At 30.5% G+C, this 21,209-nt stretch overlaps 1 protein-coding gene across 1 annotated transcript; it reads left to right on the top strand.

Annotated features, from left to right (window-relative positions):
• The first annotated feature begins 10,731 nt into the window (after window positions 1-10,731).
• LOC127251292 (homeobox-DDT domain protein RLT3) lies at window positions 10,732-20,697 on the top strand. Its single transcript, XM_051274933.1, has 16 exons — window positions 10,732-11,176; window positions 12,487-12,546; window positions 12,636-12,937; window positions 13,068-13,127; window positions 13,214-13,427; window positions 13,591-13,691; window positions 14,420-14,506; window positions 14,642-14,773; window positions 16,553-16,693; window positions 16,882-17,004; window positions 17,131-17,577; window positions 17,697-18,104; window positions 18,191-18,808; window positions 19,288-19,392; window positions 19,491-19,711; window positions 20,336-20,697. Exons 1-15 carry the CDS (start codon window positions 10,921-10,923, stop codon window positions 19,671-19,673), a joined length of 3,237 nt encoding a protein of 1,078 aa, XP_051130890.1. The 5' UTR covers window positions 10,732-10,920; the 3' UTR covers window positions 19,674-19,711; window positions 20,336-20,697.
• Window positions 20,698-21,209: the final 512 nt, after the last annotated feature.

Raw genomic sequence — 21,209 nt, 5'->3', positions numbered from 1 at the left:
TTGAAAATTATACAGGTGAAGCTTCAAATATTGGTAGTTATACCAATAGCGAAGGAAATGTTCATAATCCTCTTTACGTCAAGCCAAAAGGAGTTAGCAATGCTCGTTTGGCCAACCATTGGGATCTCAAAAATAAAAAGGGAAAAGATAATCTTAAATTTGAAGATTTATTAATTTTGATTTAAATATATTATTTTTTATCTCATTGATATTTATATTTTCAATTTATTGTTTATAGGAAAAAGTTCAAATAGTACGAAAAGAAAAGCTCAAACTTCTCAGCCGTACGAGAAGACTTAAAGAATGGATACACATGACTTGAATTGGAAATTTCTATTGTTGCATGTTTCTGCCACTGCTGTTATAGTCAATTGTTTCTGCTTCTGCTATTGTTACTGCTTCTGTTGCTACACATTTCTGCTATTGATTTTCATCTATTGTTGATTGCTTCTCTTAATGCTGCTATTGTTAATTGCTTTTGTTGCTACATTTTTTGCTACTAATTTTCTTCTATTGTTGATTGTTTATGTTATTGTACGCTTATGCTACTGCTTCTTTATGTTGTTGATTGCTTCTACTATTGCTTTTCTTCTGTTGCCGTTGTTTAGACGATTGTTGTTGCTATTGTTAGTGTTATAATTTTGCTCATGCATATGTTTTAATTAGATGATTGATGTTGTTGTTAGTTGCACAATTCCATTGTATATGTAACTAATCTTGATGAAATGATTTATATAAATCAAGCACATATATTTTTATAAAGTTTTTAAATACTAATATCCATGCAGTAAAATAATTGCACACTTATACTAAGAAATTATTGGCATTTAAGTGTCTACTTCTCACAAAACTTGTATTGTTGCTGTTTAGACAAGTAAAAAAACAATTGCTTCAAGCTTGATTGTAGATACAAAACAATGTCCATGCTTTACAACAATTTTTATACTAACGAATCTGTTGCCAGAAATGCAAAATTTGGGCCGGAGAAGGAATCAATCAAAGAAAAAAAAAACAACAGAGAAAGCATTCCTAATTGAAAAATTCTTGCGAAGTTGGGGAGAGATGAAGTTCGAACAATTAGGGCAGTGGCTCACTGGCGAAGATGGAAGACCGGCAACGTTTCGACTGTAAAATAGCCCATAGTCTATTTCCGGCCACGGGAGACTACACTGTTTGTTTCTTACCAGTTGGGGCAGAGGTGTAAATATGTAAGAGATTTTGATATTTTGACCATTTGACTTTATATATAAAATAATTATATGTTTAATAGTATGTTGGTAATTTAGGTAAAAATTAAAGTTATGTTGATATTAATGTATAATTATTTTAACTAAAATAGAAAAGAGATATTTGGAGTATAACGGACGAAAATAGTAAGAAAAAGTATTTTAAATTGTGACGAAGGAAGTGTAAAACTATAATACTCCATCGTCTCATAAGAATGATATAATTTTCTATTTTTGTCCGTCCCGGGTATCATTTCCAAATTTAATAATTGTACTACCTACGTACCTAACATAATAAATACCCTCACAACTTACAATATATTATACAAATGTCATTATTTATATATTACACCATACTAATAGGTCATTTTTTTTTTTACTACAAATCAATATAATACTAATATTAAAAAAACTACATGCAAAAATCAAAAGATAGTCTTGTTAAGGGACGGAGCTCGTATCATTAATTATATATTACATTATTTATAAATTATTTTTATATTACTTTACACATATTTCATTAATTTATAATTAAAATAATATCTATAAATATTTAATATATTGAATTAATATTTAAACTGTTAAAATAACTTTGGGTGTGTGTAGTTAAAGGTTGGATTATCAAGTTGAGGTTAGAATATAAGTTATTTATTTAATTAATGTAGTATACTACAAAAAAATAATATATTTGTAATGGAATTTTGTCCCTAAAGTTCACGTAGCCAACGTAATTTCATTCTTAATTACGTCTCTAATGTCATTAGTAATGGAAAAAATAGATTTAGAGACAAGAAAGTTTTGTTACAAAAATAATTTTTTTTAGTGATATTTGATGTGTGGTATGATGTAATATATATAAGATTAAAAAAAATAATAATATATTTTAAATTATTTTAATAGTTATATTTTAATAAAAATATATATAATATATATCATTTTGTAAAAGATAAAATTTTAATAATATAAATAAATAAAAATAAAAATATTTATTTATTATTAATATAATTTAAATTGTAAATAAATAAAAAAATTGAATGTATATAAAGATATTTATTTATTAAAAAAATATAAATAAGAAATTTTAAGTGAATTTCATATAATATAATATTTTGAAAGAAAAATTGAGAATATAGAATAATATTAGCAGAAAAACCAACCAAACACACTCTTTAAATTTTAAATCTAACTAATAATATCATACTTGGGTATACATATATGTTATAATTTGGTTCTTTTATTTAGCAAATATATATGTCATCTCACGTGATTGGGTTTATATTTCTTTTTAAATTGTCTTATTAAATTATTTATATTTTTGTTACAGAGCAATAGTTAAGAAATAAAAAAATAAAAAAAAAATCAATTATATTTATTAAATTATTAATATTTATTTTTTTTATAGCCTGTTTAGTTGTAAGTCTAAAAACTAAATTTGAATTTTAGAATATATAATTTTAATTTTAAATAATTATTTGTAGTAATATAGTTATTGTTAACATTCTTAATTTGAAATTATTTTTAATTTAATATAAAAAAAAATTAAATTAAATCTATATATTAATCTTCTTCTTTTATTTTATAGGATATAAGTTTTACACATATATATGGATAGAATTTATTTATCATATTACATTCAACAACATATAAATGTAATAAGCATCAAAGTGTATTGATTATTATAAATGAATGAATACAAGCACATATGATAAGGACATTCTTTCACGAGCGTAACGTACTCTTAAAATCAAGACTATATATACGAAAAGATTTATATATATAAATATATCTTATAATAAATAATAAAGACACAAAGTTAAAACGAATATTCTGAACCAATTTCATTTTTATTTTTTATTATAAAATATTTCACTATTTGCATTACTTTGAATTCTTTTTATTAATAGATTCAAATTTTAATATATGAAACAAAAATCAATAGGATTGGAAATAGGTCGGGCGAGTTATCAGATGCCTAAGCTTGACCTACATAAAGTCGGGCTCAACTTGACCTATTTATTTAAGTAGAATAGACTTAGGGGATGTTTGGTTCATGAATTTTTTTTGTGAGATTGAGATTTTACAGCAGGATTTATATTGGATGAGATTTATTATATTCAGAATTTGGAATCCTATCATATGTTTGGTTGGTAAAATTACGTGGGATTTATATTTCTCACATCTTATTTGTTTTTTATATGAGCGGAAGGATTTGAATTTTTTATATTCTAAATTACATAATTGCCCCATATGGATTTTATTTATTTTAAAAATCCCTCGTTTGTAGGATTTTGGACCCTTTTTTTTAAATCCCATCATTTTAAATTCCATATTTTTTTTTAACCAAACATGGATTTCATGGGATTTTATAATCCAAATCCCATGAAATCCTATTAAATTTTTAAAACAAACAGTCCCTTAGGTTTTACAAAAGAAACTTTTTTTAAACTTATCATGTCAGCCTATTTATATATATACTTTTGATTTAATATATAAAATTATTATATTTTTAAGTATTTATATTTTTTTAAAAAAAATTAATTTAGTGATAATAGCCAGATATAAGATTGATTTATTGTAACTATAATTATATATATACATAAAATAATAATTGCATTTGTATTTTTGTTATTAATATTGAATTTAAAAAAATAAATATTAATCATTATATAGACTTTTAAATAAACTCTTAGACTACATAATTTAAAAATAGGTCAGACTCAAAATTTAGAATATTTTTATTACAAGTTAATACGCAAGACGCAAACCTTAGTTTTTCAAAATAGGTCTATCTAACTCATTTTCTATTCTCTATTTGTCCCAGATTGTCCGAGATCGGAGAAGAAAGCAGTTGGAGAACAAGGGTGTTTTGGGTATTGTCGTGTTGAGGGAGGTGGGTTTTGGAATCGTCGGTGTCGAGGAAGAGTTGGAGAAGAAATTTTACCCTATCGAAGAAAGATTGTCGGTGTTGTGTGTTGGAAGAAACTCGGCAGACCGGTGTACTGAGGAAGAACAGTTGGTCGCCGTGAGATTTGGGGAGGAAGAAAGGTTTGGGTAATTAATTATACTATTATCTTAATTAATTTAAATTTTTATAAATATAGTATAAAATTAATTTGTTTACTTACTTTTTGGATTGAAATTAATGTTGAATTATTTTTGTTATTATTTTTATTTAATTGATAGGTTTATTTATTTTGGATTGAATTATTTTGATTAATTTGTTTATTTATTTGATAGGTTTAATTATTTTGAATTGTATTTAATTTTTATTTAATCAATATAAATTGAGTTTTATTAAAATTAATATTTTATAATAAGTTATAACTTTATTATTTAAAATTAATATTTTTAGACAAGATTTGTACCAATTGTAAATTTATTGTAAAAGTTTTAACTAGATTTTTTATATAAACGGAGTAGTTATCTAGTCAATTTTTGTCAAAGTTTGATTTATTAATAAAATAATATGTATAATTTGTCTAGTTAACTAATGAATTACTATTTATAAATGTTTTAAAAATTGTATTATTAAATTGTAGAGTTTGTATAAAATGACACCATACAAAATATTGGTTGAAATCATGTTACTTATATCATCAACTATAGAAAACAAACAAAATGCAATTATTGTGGAAAAATTGTTCACGGAGGAATTACTAAGATGAAACAACATATAACGCATGTTACAAGTCAAGTTGAAGCATGTACGAGAGCTCAAAAGAAATAAGAGAGTTATTAAAAAAATACTTGATCCAAGGAAAAAGTATGCGAGCAACACATAATAAAAATTTAGAAGTATTGCACAATTCCATTCGTTTGGAAAATGATTCTGATGAGGAAGAAAATGAAGTTTTTGAAATAAATGAAGATGAGATATATGCTCTTGAAAGAAAACAATTAAAAAGAGCAATGACTGAAAGCAGAAATATGAAATTTATGGAGCAACAACGTATACATTTTGTATCCGAAGATCTACCGAACTTGAATTTTAAAGCTGATATATTTATTAAATTTTATAAAATATATTTAAATATTAGTATATTTTTTTTAGATAACAACTATATATGATCATATTTTTTTATCTTTGTAGGAGGAAGCAATTCGAATACAAAAGGAGGAAGTAAAAGAATTTTTTTTGAAAGCTCTAAGAAAAATATAGAAGGTTTGCATAAAAAAAAATTTGATCCTTACATATTTCAATCGAAGAATAAGTCTTTGAAAAATATGTTTTCAAAAGATAATGCAAAAAAAGTGGGTAGAGCAATTTCAAAAAATTTTCATTTTAATGCAATACCATTTCACGTTGTCGATAGTGGTCCTTACTACCAAACGATGATTGACACGATTGCATCTGTTGGACCTGGAGTTAAAAGACCTACTGGTAAGAAAATTTGGGGTGAATATTTGAACGAGGAGATGCAAGAAGTTGTACAATGTGTTGATTCTTTAAAGCAGAATGGAAAACATACAGATATACAATTATGTGTGATGGTTGGAGTACTCAACACAAAATATCTAAGCATAAATTTTATGGTGTACTGTGACAAAGATATGATATATCAAAGTTCGGTTGATTGTACAAATAAGGCAAAGACTGCAGACTTTGTATACACCCTAATGGATAAGGTTGTGGATTTAGTAGGGGTTGATAATATTGTACAAATTGTAACTGATAGTGAAACTAGTATGAAGGCTGTTGGGAAAAACTGATGAGGAAAAGGAATCACTTTTTTTTTTTTTTTTTGTCTCAATGCATTGCGCATTACATTGATTTGATGTTAGAAGACATCGAAGATATATTTTCAGTGAATGATACGATAAAAGAAGCCAGAAGAATTACAAGATTTATATACAACAATTATAAAGTGGTCAATTTGATGAAAATATATACGAATGGTCGAGATCTGTTGCGACCAGGTATAACAAGATCTGTTGTGACCAGATATATCATTTATGAGGCAATGAATAAAGAAAAAATTGCAATAAAAACCGTGGTGAAAGATTTTCAGCAATATTGAGATATCATCGATGAAAAAATGGTATAACCAATTGCATCAATATTTGTATGTAACATGTAATTATTGTTGTTACTTTTTTCCTTTTCACATTGTGCTACTTGTTTATTTTATTTTTTAATTTTATATACCTTTCATGTAGCTTAGTTTTTAAATCCGGATCTTCAATACTCTAGCATTTGTTAATTTGATTCATCGAAAGTTCGAAAATGAGTAAAATAAGTTATTTAAAAACTCGAGCCAAATTTGGATATACAAGTAAAGGCTATGAATAAGGTAAATATGTAAAATTTTTATATAATATTTCAAATATTTTTTTGTACATTCAAAGAACATATATAAATATATGTGCATATTTTATATATTAGAACTGTATCTACATCTTTACCAAGTATGTATTATAAAATTTATCATTTAATTATATTTTTAAACATACTTGTTACTTCTTCCCTCCAATAAAATTAGCCCATTTGGGTTCGGCACAAGAACTAAGAAAAACGAATATTTTATTGAAAAAGTGATAGGTAGTTGATGATATTTTTTGGAAATTTGGTTAGAAATTAAAGTAAATAAACAGAGAAATATAATAAAGTTAGTGATATTTGTTGTAAATAAGTGATGAATGAAGAGTAATAATTAAATGTTGATTTGTTGATTTTGTCAATATTAGTAATGAGAAATTTAGGAGACGGACTAAAAAGGAAAGTAAGAATAAATTTGGCGGACGGAGTGAGTATAAAATGTTGCATTATTAATATTATTTTATTTATTTTTAGTAACTGACTTGTGGAATATGTATGGTGATGAAGCTCCTAATAAGAAAAATTGCATTAAAAGTTTTGAGTCAAACTTGCACATCATCGGGTTGTGAGCGGAATTGGAGTACGTTGTTTTTTATCCATACTTTTTGGAATATATTAACTATTGAGAAACTCCATAAGCTAGTCTATGTTCACTATAACATGCGTTTTCGGGTAAAAATTCTTATATAAAGGACAAACACAGACGTTTTTTATGATCCAATTGACTTGAATCATATTTTTTTATGAAAATTATATTTTAGATTAATGATCAAAGAAAATGAAAATTATTAGTGGTGGTGATGGTGGTGGTGCTAATGGGAGCTATAGGGATAACCGATACTCAAGTGATATGGGATGAGCTCAAGGAAATGAAAATTATTATGATACCCAAGACACTGATCATGGATATCGTCCTGGTATAGAAGTTCAAAGAGATTTTCTAAATAGTTTAATAGAATTTTCAAGTGAAGCCAATGTTTCAAATCTTTCAGATAATAGGAGATATTCTGGAGTTCACGAACATATGCAAGATTTGAATATAGGTTATTCCTATGAAGATTCTTCTCACAATTCAAGTAATAAATTGGGTAGGCCGGAGTGGGACCAACCAAATGCATGTCATCATCCCTATTACTCAGGATATGGTTTGTCTAATCTACCCAGACATCTTCAGGATTCAACCAATCTTTTTATCTTTGGATCTAACCAACCAGTTGGAACATATTATGGAGGGATTACATCTGGTTCGGGCAGTATAGATGATCGTAGACAGAATAATGGTTTATCAAGCAGAAGCAATAATAGTATGTGTTAGAATATAAAACTGAAATTCTCTATTTTAATCATAAGAATACGTACATATTTATAGTGATATACAAATCGTCTAAATAAGACCAAAATCTTACGAATCTGTTAAATAAGATAACTACCATAAATATAATATATTGCTTCTAAATATATTTTAACACTCATCCTCAAACTGAAGATATGATCGAAAAACTTGAGTTTGTCAGAAGTGACCGAAAAGGATATAGCCGAGATCTTCCACATACGAATTTGAATTCGTCAAGATTGACTGAAAGTGATGTAGCCGTCCATTGGATCAGATTCAGAAGCAGAACTCTCAACACCGTTAGAGTTAGAAACATGACTCGTTCGCTCACAACAGAACTCAAGCCGAAAACAGGACTCGCTCACTCTATAGAGCTAGAGTCGGAAACAGGACTCGCTCGCTCACAACAGAGCTAGAATCGGAAACGAGACTCCCTCACTCTCAATAGAGTTAGAGTCGAGAACAAGACTCTCAACGGCGTTAAAGTCGAAAGTAGACTCTGTTAGTGGAGTAGCAGAGACAGAAACGACATGAAAATAACAACATGATCGTGGATAGAAGCAAATATATTAATAAAATATAAAAATATATAAGGGATATAACGGGTCATGGAGGTACCCAGAGAGAATTTGACTCTGATACCATATTAGAATATGAAACTGAAATTCTCTATTTAAATCATAAAAATACGTACATATTTATAGTGATATACAAATCGTCTAAATAAGACCAGAATCTTACGAATCTGTTAAATAAGATAACTACCATAAATATAATATATTGCTTCCAAATATATTTTAAAAGTATGGAATATCAAGATTTTGATGTATATAGAAAAGGTTCATTTAGAGAAAATCAATATGGTTCGAACATCTCCCTTTATCCACGCAATAGGAATCCATAACAAAGATATTCATACTATAATCGATCGGCAAATGAAAATGATTTGAGTTTCCACGACATTCCACATGGTATTGAATGGTTAGTATAAATGTTTAGTATAAACATAGTTTGAACATTTTATAAAATTTTATTTGGTATTTTTATTTCTAATTATTTTTATTTATATGTAATACAAATGATAAAAATGAAATTTTGACATTGATGGACACAAGATACATTATTTTGTTATTAAAATAAATTTGTTAGTATAATGACAATATGCAAATCATAAAATTTAGTATTTACATTCATATATATATATACACATGCTAATTGAGTTGAAATATGATTTATTTTAAATTTTAATTTATTATAAATTATAATATATTTTTTTTCAATAATATATATTTTTAAAATTAATTATATATATATATGATTTGATGGATTTTAATTGTTTATTATCATTTTTTTTTAAAAAAATATAAATTTTTATATAAAAAAATTACATAAGCCGATATTTCAACGATACGTCGCGACCGATACACTGCGACGATCTGGAATAATAAAGGCTGATCCGCGATGCCGGTCCGCGCGACGAACCATGCTTCTCCCCCTCCTGATGTCGAGTTTTATTGTCGTCACCATCCCATGCCCATCAACCTATTTATTGTCCAATTGTAACTTGTCCTATCTAGAAACTACTGAAAGAAGACTACATTATCAACCTTATATTTAGTCACTTATCGTGTTCGACATTAATCAGATAAATTGGGGAACAATGGCGCCCAAATGATTTTTGCTGACGAAATCAGATGAGCAACGGCCTCCAAGTACTGGAGGCAAAGCAACACCGGCGTAGGTGGTTGTCGACAGTGGCTGTGGTCAGCGGCAACATGGCAGTGACGGCGGCTCCGCGCCACACTCCAGAATAGCTCCAAAAGCCAGCGTTTCGAGCGAACAACAATAATATTATTATTTTATTATAATATTTTTTATATTATATAATAATTATTTTTATTAATACATTTATTAACTATTAAATAATTATATTTTTTTAAATTTACGTGTTTATATTAAGTTGAATAGTTTTACCGGGATGAAAGGAGTAATACTCTGTCACTTTCTTATTTTTTTTATTGAATTTAAATTTTAAATAATAAAAAAATAAATCATAGACTTGTATTTAATAATAAGGGAAAAAGTTATTTTTGTCCTAATATAATCAAAATTTATCAATTTTGGTCATAATATAAAAATTTTATCAATTTTGGTCTTAATATAATCAAAACTATCATTTTTTGTCCCAATATAACCAAAACTCATTATTCTTGGTTCAAATATAAAATTTTTATCAATTTTAGTCCAAATATAACTAAAACTCATCATTTTTTGTTCAAATATAATCAAACATTATCTTTCTTGGTCTCACCGTCAACAAACCGACGGAAAATGCTGACGTGTACTTGCAAGATTGTGCAATTTCTTTAAATATAAATATAAGATTTGATTTCTTTTCACGTCAGCATTTTCCGTCGGTTTGTTGACGGTGCGACAAAAAAAAAAGGTTTGATTATATTGGAATAAAAACTGATGAATTTTTGTTATATTGAGACTAAAATTGATAAAATTTTTATATTGAGACAAAAAATGATGAGTTGTTGATTATATTGGGACAAAATTAATAAAATTTTTATATTGAGATAAATTTTGGTTATATTAAGAATAAAAATGATTTTTTGTCTAATAATAAATATAAGAATAATAAAATTGCATATCGGAGGCAGGATCAAGCTGGAGCGATCAACCGGGTTTCCTCTAGACCGACCGGTTCAAACCGAGCCGAGTAATGAAGGGGACAATTTCTTCATTGAAGATATTTTCGTTTTGACTCTTAATTTAAAATAACGATAAGAAAAATAATAGTAGGAGTAATAGATACAACTGTTAAAAAAAAATATATTCAGAAAAAATATCCCCACAAAACCCAAAACCCTACTTCTTCAAACCCCTGCTATCTCTCTGCCCTTCATTTTCCCTTAAGACTGAAAAGCACACACCCAACTGAACTGAGTTCTACCCATCCTTCCCTGGCGCTTCTGTTGATCAGTCTTCCTGATATTTGTGATGAATTGATTCTCGAAAGTATCGCAACAAGTGGCACCATGTCAGTGTCTGATCAAGGGGTGGAGAGTGGGATTAATTCTGCCGGAATTCATGGCTCCCGGAGCAGTGCTCGTTGCAGGAAGAGGAAGAGCAAGGGTCAGCAGCAGATGGTTTTTATGAATGAAAATGACTACAGGATGCGGCTTCAGGAGGTTTTGTACACCCAGGAGTACATTTTCACCAAGATTTTCCGCAAGAACGGTCCCCCTCTCGGAGACCAGTTTGATTCTCTTCCGTCGAATGCTTTCCTCTGCGGTAAGGGAATGGAAGTCGCTTGCTCATTTTGGTTTATTCGAGATGTTTGCTAAGTTTGACTTATGAATTGTGCTTGCTGCTCGGGTATTCAAATGATTGTGATTTTTTGGTTGGAAGCTTTTGATGGAAAATATCTAATTCCTAACAATCAAGTATTGTTTTTCTTCAGTGAAGTCGGGCTATTGCTGGGAATATTTCATTATGTGATTTCCAGTGTCAACGGAAATGAATTCATTTTCTTGCTATTGGTGCATGCTGATATTAGGTTGACATACGTGAAATGGAATGTTGCAGCAGATTCTTTCTGCAATTTGTTTTGTGTCTTAATCTTCGACACTGATAAATTAACGGCTTGTAAATGAATAACTGATGCAAAGCCTATGTTTGACCATAGCCATCTATGGGGTACTATTATGTCTTTCTGATGGTTATGTTAGCTTACAAGCACAATCTCTTATGGTCGATAGAACAAAAATGGAGAAACTGAAGCAAAGGATGATTCAGGAATTGGGGAAAGGAAACTATTTATTTGTGTTGCAGACTCAATCAAAATGGTGTACATTTCTTTTTCATGGTTCTGTTTAACTTTTCTTCAGGAGAGACGACACCCAGACATACCACTTTAATTATTAACAAGTGTCCATGCTTTCTAAAACCTCTAGATCGTGTCTCTGTGGCCGTGGCAAAAAATAATGTGTACTTGGTCTGGTTCCATCATTCAACTATTAACAATTTGAATTTATGAAAATGCACTTGTGAAGTAACCATTATGAACTATTTATTTTTCTTCTATTTATAAGTAATAAGGTGAAGTTTTATATATGTTATTTAGTAAAATATAATTTGTCTGTAATGTTTTGTTAAAATTATGAATGATATATGTTTATATGTTTTAATTTAATTATACTTTGAGCTTTAATATCATGCAAGGCATGTGTAATTTGCCATATACAGCTATGACTATGACCATTGTTTATGCTTTCTAGGTATGATAGTCTGAATTGTTGCTTTATTTGGAATATTTTGGTCAACTATGCTAGCTAATGTAATTTTGTAGAACCAGTTGCATTGAGTTGCTAGTTATATTAGTTTGCATGTCCAAAACCAAGTGGTATTATAGATAGGCATCACCAGGTGATTGATTAACTGAGTTGGATTCGAAAGTACTGCCTATTGTAGATGTGCATTTGAAACCCGTGAAAGGCCTGGTCTTAAGTTTTTTAACTGATTTTTAGCCACTATGATTATTATTGTAAATATAACTGATGTCAAACACAAGATCAGTGACTTGATTTGTCTCTCTGATCCAGGTTCCCAAAAGCATCATCATGATAATGGATCACATGCTCATAAAAGAAGAAAGGTGCAGGAAAGTTTCTTTTGATGTTTGATAAATCGTTATTGCAAAAAGCACTTGGAATTCTCCATGTTCTAATATTTTTACTTCTCCTGTGGCAGGCTTCTGTGCATACCATCTTAGATTATGAAACTTGTTGTGAGAACAGTTCACCTACATTGAGGCACGGAATCGGGAAAGGCCCAATGACTTCAAAGGATTTTCCATTTAGGAAACATGGCATGGGCAAAGGTTTGATAACTCAGGAGGGTGCTACTCGGAAAAAGCATGGTGTTGGGAAAGGTTTGATGATGGCTTGGCCGGATGCAAATCATCATGAGACAGAGCTTCCATTTGATGGTAATGTTAGCAAGAATGCTGTTCAAAAGAAGAAGAAAAGAGTACCGCCTAAAGAATCCATTACGGTTTGTTTGATGATCAACTCTCTATTATTGTACTTGAACTGTTAAATTAGTTACCCAAATGCTATGCTGATTCCCTGTGTCACATGAAAGTTCATCCATGAAAATTTATATGAAATTTTCTGTCCCACAGAGAAAATTGGCAAACAGAGAACAACAAGCTAAAAGGAATGCTTCCCTGAGACGTAAAAAAGTAGAGTTTATTTCTGCTTTTGTATTGATATTGAGATCCTTTCGATGATGATCTAGTCAACCAAATATTAAAATATATTATTGCAGGTGGAATGCCAGAAAGCTCAAAAGTGGAAGCAACCTCGTAAAGGAAAATGTGAGCTTGCCCTTGACAATGCAAAATGTCTGGAATACACACAGCCCTCAACTCTAGTAGATGATGAGGAACTCGAGCTCAGAGAATTACAAGAAGATTATAATCTGACATCTTCTTGTTCTCATTTTCCAACCAATGGTTCTCCTGGATGTTCCCTGTGCAAAGGTTGATTAAAATATGTTTTGAGTATTTAATGTATGTTACACATATTCGATTCCATGCGATTGAGTAATCTGGATGAACCCTTGTGTGATGTATTTATCATCTGGCTATATGTTGCTCCCTTAACTGAATTTTCAAATTCTAAATATTTCATGGTGTTTGGTAGATTTGCTTGCCAAGTTCCCTCCGCATTCAGTCACAATGAGGATGCCTTTGTCAGGACAACCTTGGGCTTCCTCACCAGTACTAGTCAGCAAACTTTTTAAGGTATCTAAGGGTGTGTTTGTTTGGGGTTTGGATTTTGAGTTGGGATTTGAATAGTAAAAGTTTTGAATTTGAATAGTTGTATGATGTGATATAAATAGGGGTTGATGTGATGTTTTGAATGTAAAATTAATTTTTAGTATAATATAAAAAATAAAAAATAGGTGTTTGATTTGATGTTTTTGGGGGAAAAAAATTGGATAAATAGTAATAATTTTGCAAAATCTTGCATACGAACACACCCTAAATATCTTTTTACTATAGCTTTGCTCTTTCATTAATAGTTTAGTGCCAAAATTGTCTATAATGATTTCACTTTTCACTCAATTAATATAATTAGCTATTATGTAAGCAGAATATTCTTACATATGAAGAATTATGCTGCTTCAATATTTCAATGAACCTTGTATCACTGCATAATTATTAATATGTGCTTTCGAACTTGTATTTTGTCATTCATAGATTTATTAGAACTTTTACTTTTGAGGATACTCAAATGCCTTTTTATTACATAGGTGTTGAGAGAAGTGTATGTATATAGATATATATACCATTATTCTGGTCACCTCTGTCATATTTTATATTTCATCATACCATTATAGGATACTGCTACCTTTTCATTTATTGCCTCATGTTCAAACTATATTTTGTCTTTTCAAAGTTTACATGGCATTATTTTTATCTATTATATTTTGTCTAAGTTTAATAATTCTTTTCTATTCCTTGTGAAGGCATACCATTTTTTGTGTACATATGCTGTTACCATCAGTATGCGTTCTTTCACCTTGGATGAGTTTGCACAAGCATTTCATGATAAGGTAAGCTGATATATAATGTTGAGCCTGTTGGCCTTCCTTTTCTTTTCCTTTCCTTTTTTTTAAAAATTTATTTAATTTATTTTTAATTTTCCCCTTTTCTAAGTATGTGCTTTCCTCCACCCTGTTGTGTTCCAGGACTCATTGTTGCTTGGACAAGTGCACTTGGCTCTTCTCAAGCTACTTTTGTCAGATATAGGCAAGGAACTAAGTAGAAGTCTTCTCTCTCGCGCAAGCAAAAACTGCAAATTTTTGCATTTGCTTTCTTCGGTATGTCAAAGTGAATGGTTGATATTCCAATGATAGTCTTTTGCTTTCTTCATTTTATTACAAGTAGCTCAACATGATGTTACATTATAAAACCAATTATAAGTTGTGTTGTACATATGCAAAATCTTTTTAAGATCGTGGTATATAGTGTGCAGCATGTGCCATATCAGAACTCTGGAAAACTATGGTAAAAATGCCTATATTTAATTTATTTACACAAAGAATAAAATACAAAGCAGTATCCCACTGTAGATTGTACTCATATTTTTTACTTCTGTTTATGTAAGAAACAAAAATTAACAAGCCAGTGTCTTCTATTATATCATTTAGTACTGGATATAATTATGGAGAACAAAGAGAAGTAAACTTTCTTGAAGTGAAGGACATAAAATAAATAAATAAATAAAACAAAAGAATTCCACCTAGAACAATGACATCGGTTGCATTTGGATTAAGGTTGACCATGGTGAGTGCTGTGAGTGTCTTATTGAAGCCATATTTCACAGTGTAGCGGTGGTTATTTGTGCTCTTTGATGTTGGACTTGCACCATGCCATGGACAGCCATGAATTTAACTTCTTCCGTGCATTATAGAAAAGTTAAATTTATGATCTCTGCTATACCTTTTTTATTAGGAGGGTTAAATATGTGTACAATCTATCCTTGTTTCCCTTGCTAATGGATGAACAGATGTGCTGTGGAGTTCAGGTCTAATTGTAAATGAGATTTAAACTAGGTTGTGAAGACTTTTATATAAGATACTATAAACATAGTCTATGGGTATTTTTAATGTAAACATTTCAACATTATGTATATATGACTCTTCTAAGAATGTTTAATTTATATCATTGAAGTGCATGAGTTTGAAATACGCTACACTGATGATCTATAAATATATGTATGTGTGTATATATATAGAGAGAGAGAGAGAGAGGAGAGAGAGAGTTAATCTTGAAATCAGAAGGTAACTTGAGTCGTTTTATGATTGTTTTTTTTTTTTTTGGTTCTTTTTACTCCTTTTATAAGTGCGAATTATTCAATGGCTGCTATTGTTACATGTTTCCTTTTCTGAAGGTCATTTTCATGTATGCTTGAGGGAACTCAAGCAAGCCATGAGAAGATGATTTGCGATAATCTCTCTTGATTGTGTAGTTATAACATTTTAGTCGTTCAAAAAGTATAGCTTTTTATACACTGCCATGGTATTTAAGCTCTAAACAATCATGGAATATGTGGCTTCACCATTTGTTTTCGTAGCATTTTGGAACTAGCTTGGCAAACATTTATTTCAGCATAGCTAAGCTCATTGCCAACAGCACTATGCTATTTCAGATCAAGTACAAAACTTGTATGACTGCTTCACACATCTTGTCTTCATCATGCTAGTTGCATGAAGATCTAGTAGTTCTGATCTTCTCCATAGGAATTCTTTTATTTTTTCTAAATTTTCTCTTTTAATGTAAATGGCTGTTGACAATTTAGGGTGTGTTTGTTTGAGGGATTAGATTTTGAGTTGGAATTTGAATAGGAAAAATTTTGAATTGTAATAGTTGTATGATGTGATATAAATAGTTGTTGATCAGATGTTTTGAATGAAATTAATTTTTAGTATAATATATAAAAAAATAGGCGTTTAATTTGATATTTTTTAGGAGAAAAAAATTGGATAAATAGTAGGATTTTGGACAAATCCTTTTAACGAACACACCCTTAGAGAATTAGTAATGCATTTTACTGCCTTGTTGAAAATCTGTTTACGCTTATTTTCATGTTTTTACAGCTTGAGCATCGTCAATCTGTATTTGAGTTCTGGCACAAGTCTCTGAATCTCATGACATGGACCGAAATACTGTGTCAGATATTTGTTACAGCCGGTTTTGGTTCTAAGATTGGTACGGGTCAGAAAGCAGCTTGCAAGAAGGTGATTGATTTCCTGATATAAATCTTTTTTTTCTGCTCTAATTTTGTTTCATCGTGTTAATATATATTAACACATATATATAATAACACAACATAATTTAGCGATATTAACATTACATATTATATATATTAACATAAATTATATTAGCGTGCACACACACATGTAATCAATCTTCTTCACCTTGGCAGGAGGTCAATCTCATGGAGAAGTATGACTTAAGTCCCTGTACGCTGAAGGGAGAACTTTTTAGTATTTTATTAACAGCTGGAAATAGTGGGATGAAGGTTTCTGAATTGGCTAGATCTTCATCAGTAAGTATATATACATATATATATTTTTTCTTAATGGTTCTTGAATGTCCAATTTGATATATGCAAGCTATATTCATTCATGGATGTTAATTTCTAACATAATGATATCTTCGTTTGCCCATAAAGATTGTGCAGTTGAATCTAACGGATACACTCCCCGACCTGGAGAATTTGATTGCATCTTGTCTCGCCGGTGACATAACATTGTTTGAAAAGATTTCCTCATCTGGATATCGATTGCGGATCCAAGCTGCTGAAAATGACTCTGACAGATGTGAATCTGATTCTGAAGATTTTGGGAGCATAGATGAGATATCTGAAATCACTGGTGGAGATGATACCAATGACTCTGAGCATGAATCCAGGGCTCCCAGTCCTTCAAGAATTGATGCTGCTAATTCTAACACAGATATACTGAGTGTATACAATGAAATTGACGAGAGCCTTCCAGGGGAAGTATGGTTGTTAGCACTGACAGAGGGTGAATATGCCAATTTAAGCATTGAAGAGAAGCTCAATGCATTAAATTCATTAATTGATCTGCTTACTGCTGGATCCAGTTTCCGAGTTGAGGTAATCCTGATTGTTTTGGTTGTTTGTTCCTTATGAATCTCACAGATTTCATTCATTCTATTCAGATGCATTATATACAAATATTTAGTCTTTCTGATCTGGACACACTTGATCTCCAGGGGATAACATCAAGTCTGGAATGTCATCCCAACAATTATTATGGCTCTGGTGCAAAAATAAAGAGATCAACAGGCAAACAGAGTGGTCCACTTGTCTTGCTAAAGAGCAGTAGTGGGCAAACTTTGAACAGGCTTGATGGAAATATGCCAGATGAACCAGTTGATACTTTGGTTCCCCTGTCAAGGATTAGCAAGGAAGAGGAGTATGCCAGCATGAAAAAGATAGAAGAACAAATGGAAGGAGAGGAGTGCTTACATCCAATGCAATCTGTTTATCTAGGCTCTGATCGTAGGTTCAATAGATACTGGTTGTTTTTGGGTCCTTGTGATGAAGGTGATCCTGGACACAGGAGAATCTACTTTGAGTCTTCTGATGATGGCCACTGGGAAATGATTGATACTAAAGAGGTTTCGCTATCATTACTTATTTCCTTATAAATAAAGTACACATTGCTTCATGCAAGAGATTGATTTACCCTTCTGTTTATGTGTAGGCTTTGTATTCATTGTTGTCAGTTCTGGACAGCAGGGGTGTTCGGGAGGCTCGTCTTCTTGCATCCTTAGAGCAGAGGGAAGCAATTCTGAGCCATTCGATCTCCAATATGAAAAATGACAACGGAACTAGGCTGCCTTGCCATACAGATCAATCTGAATCAAATACTTCAATAGAATTTAGCTCGTCGCCTGTTTCAGATATAGACAACCATCTAAGCATGAATGGGAGGCAAAATGAAATTCCCTCTTCTTCTGGTTCAGCAGCTGTTGAAGTGAGTGTAAAAGGGGATCAGCTGGCTGGAAAATCTCGTGATTCCAAGGCTTTTGATTCATGGATATGGAAATCATTTTACTCTGAACTCAATGCTGTAAAAAATGGAAATAAGGCCCATCTTAATTCACTAAGAAGATGCAACCAATGTCAGGACCTCTATTGGAGAGATGAAAAGCACTGTAGAATCTGCCATACAACATTTGAGCTTGATTTTGGTTTGGAAGAAAAGTATGCTGTTCATACTGCAGTTTGCCAAGCTAGCCATGGTGTTAATGGTCGCCAATGGAAAAGAGTGTTATCTTCTAAATTGCAGGCACTAAAGGCTGCTATCTACGCAATAGAGGTAGTGACCCTCGATCTAAATTCATATCTAATACACTGGAGTTGCATACTATGCACATGGATATCACTTGCAGTTTGGTTGCTTATGTTTATTTTATTTTTAAGTAGTTTCAAAGGGATATTAATAATATTATAAGTAATTGAATTGGCCACTTTTATCTTTTTTGGAGGCCTTGCAATAGAATTGCTCACATTAGATTGTGGGAGTTATTATATTAGATTGCCCTTCACTGCTTCATTAGTCTTCCTTCTTATCGGGATTAGAAGACAAGCACAAGGAACATATTTTCTTTTCTTGTTTGCTGAAATATTTACTAGCAAATTTCAGGAAAAAAATTTGCAGGTAGTTTTTTGTTCGAAACATACTCAAAGAATACAAAAGATTTTAGACCTAAGGAGACCATGTATAGATGGATTTTTCCTAACTTTCTTGTACTCTGATACCAGTTTGATTATAATTAATTTTTTTTCTACTTTTAGTCTGTCGTCCCTGAAGATGCTTTGGTGGGCTCTTGGAAAAGATCTGCACATAATCTATGGGTCAACAGGATACGACGAGCCTCCAATTTGAGAGAGTTTCTACAGGTGATCAATGGTGTACCTATCATTGTTGTTTCTCTAGCATGTAGTATACTATTGAATTCCGGAAAATGAACTCATTATTGCCCAATTTGACATTTTAGGTCCTAGCTGATTTCGTTACTGCAATCAATGAAGAATGGTTTTACCAGAATAGTGTTCCATCTTCATATTTTGCCACGGAAGAAATATTTTCAAATTTGTCAACCATGCCGCAATCATATTCTGCAGCTGCACTTTGGTTGGTAAAATTTGATTTATTGATTGCCTCCTGTGGGAAGAAATAATTCTCAGAACAAATCTGAAGTTGCCAGCAGACTTCAAGGTACATATTTACCCAAATTTTGAAATCCATATCGATTCTCTGTTCAGTTTACCCTCCATTGCAAATGCCACCTTATTGTTTAATTAAGCACCAAATAGTGTTAAGAACTATTATCATTATTACTTTATTAGAAGTGTTAGCTATTGTGTTTGTCACGTAATTTCTAAATGTCTTCTGAAGTTTCTTTTCTGTTAAGGGAATCGCAAACCCCACCCCACATAGCTTGAAGATAAGTGTTTATTATCTGGACAAGTGTATCTCTGCATTAGTTAACGCTGATCTAGTTTGAGCAATTTATCCAATGCTTTTTTGTTTGCCTATTTAGTTGTAAAATGAAAAAAGTAGTACATATGTCAAAAAGAGTCCAAAGTTACATATGTGCAATATATGTTCTCAGCAATTAGAGTTATTATTTGCCCCACAGTTTCATTCCTGATGGAGGGTAGCCTTGAAGTGAATTCATTTACTTTTTCAGTTTTCAGCTTACCATCGCTATATCAGCTTTTATGGTTTCTTGTGCGCCAATGAGAAATTGATTCGTCGCTGTTTGATGAAAAATTTAAAATATTATTGTTCTCTTATTGTTTTTCTGGGCCTAATGGCTTGTAATTGATACCTGTGTAGTTCAATGAAACACACAAAATGGTGGGTTCTTTAGCCGGAAGGAACAAGTCATGCGTGCCCACAGGACGAGGGCATCGACTTTTTAAAGGGGCTTTGACTTGACGAAGGTAGAATACTCATTCAAAAAGCATTCTTTTTAGCTCATAGGGAAACTGGCCTATCTTATCCTCCCTTGTTATTATGTGTTATTTACAAACAAAATCACTTTTGATGGATTCATTGTAGTTTGCAGAATTCAGAGAATTCCTTCCCCTTTTAGGTCAATTTTTTTGGTTGTCTTTCACAAGCATAGATAGCATCGCCACTGGAATGAATTAAACATTAAAGACAATTGTGTAAATAAATAAAGCCTGAAACTTTTGTTTGGTTGTTGCTGTGTTCTCTACTTATTATTATTATTATTATTATTTTTTAATTACTCCCTGTCCATTTTAGGCGCCCTCGAGTCTTTAGCTGTAGTTTGAAATTAATTTGAATTGAGATATTAATTTGAATTTTTGTTTAAATAATATTTTACGAGAGTAAATAATTATATTTTTATTGAAAATTATGGAGAGTAAATAATGTGTGATTTTAATTTGAAATTACAATTTTTTTTTTTGAGTAAAGAATTTATTTTATTTTTTATATTATAGTTTAATTTGATGGAATGGTATAGTCAAATGGATTAGTGAAAATAATTATCGTATAATAAAAATAATTTTAGATTAAGATTGAGATAATTAAATAGCTTAATTAAAATTTAAAACAGTTATAATTTAAATTTTAAAATAAAATTAAAATTTTTTTAGAATAAAATTAAAGTTTATAATTTTTTCAAAGAAAGAAAGACAAAATAAGTAAGACATGAAAATAGAAAAAATTAGAAAAATAG

The sequence above is a fragment of the Andrographis paniculata genome, unplaced genomic scaffold, assembly GCF_009805555.1.
Source record: "Andrographis paniculata isolate CXL003 unplaced genomic scaffold, ASM980555v1 Contig43END, whole genome shotgun sequence".
In the NCBI taxonomy this organism is placed as follows: domain Eukaryota; kingdom Viridiplantae; phylum Streptophyta; class Magnoliopsida; order Lamiales; family Acanthaceae; genus Andrographis; species Andrographis paniculata.
Note: the sequence above shows the minus strand (reverse complement) of the source record. Positions and strands in the feature narration are given on the sequence as shown.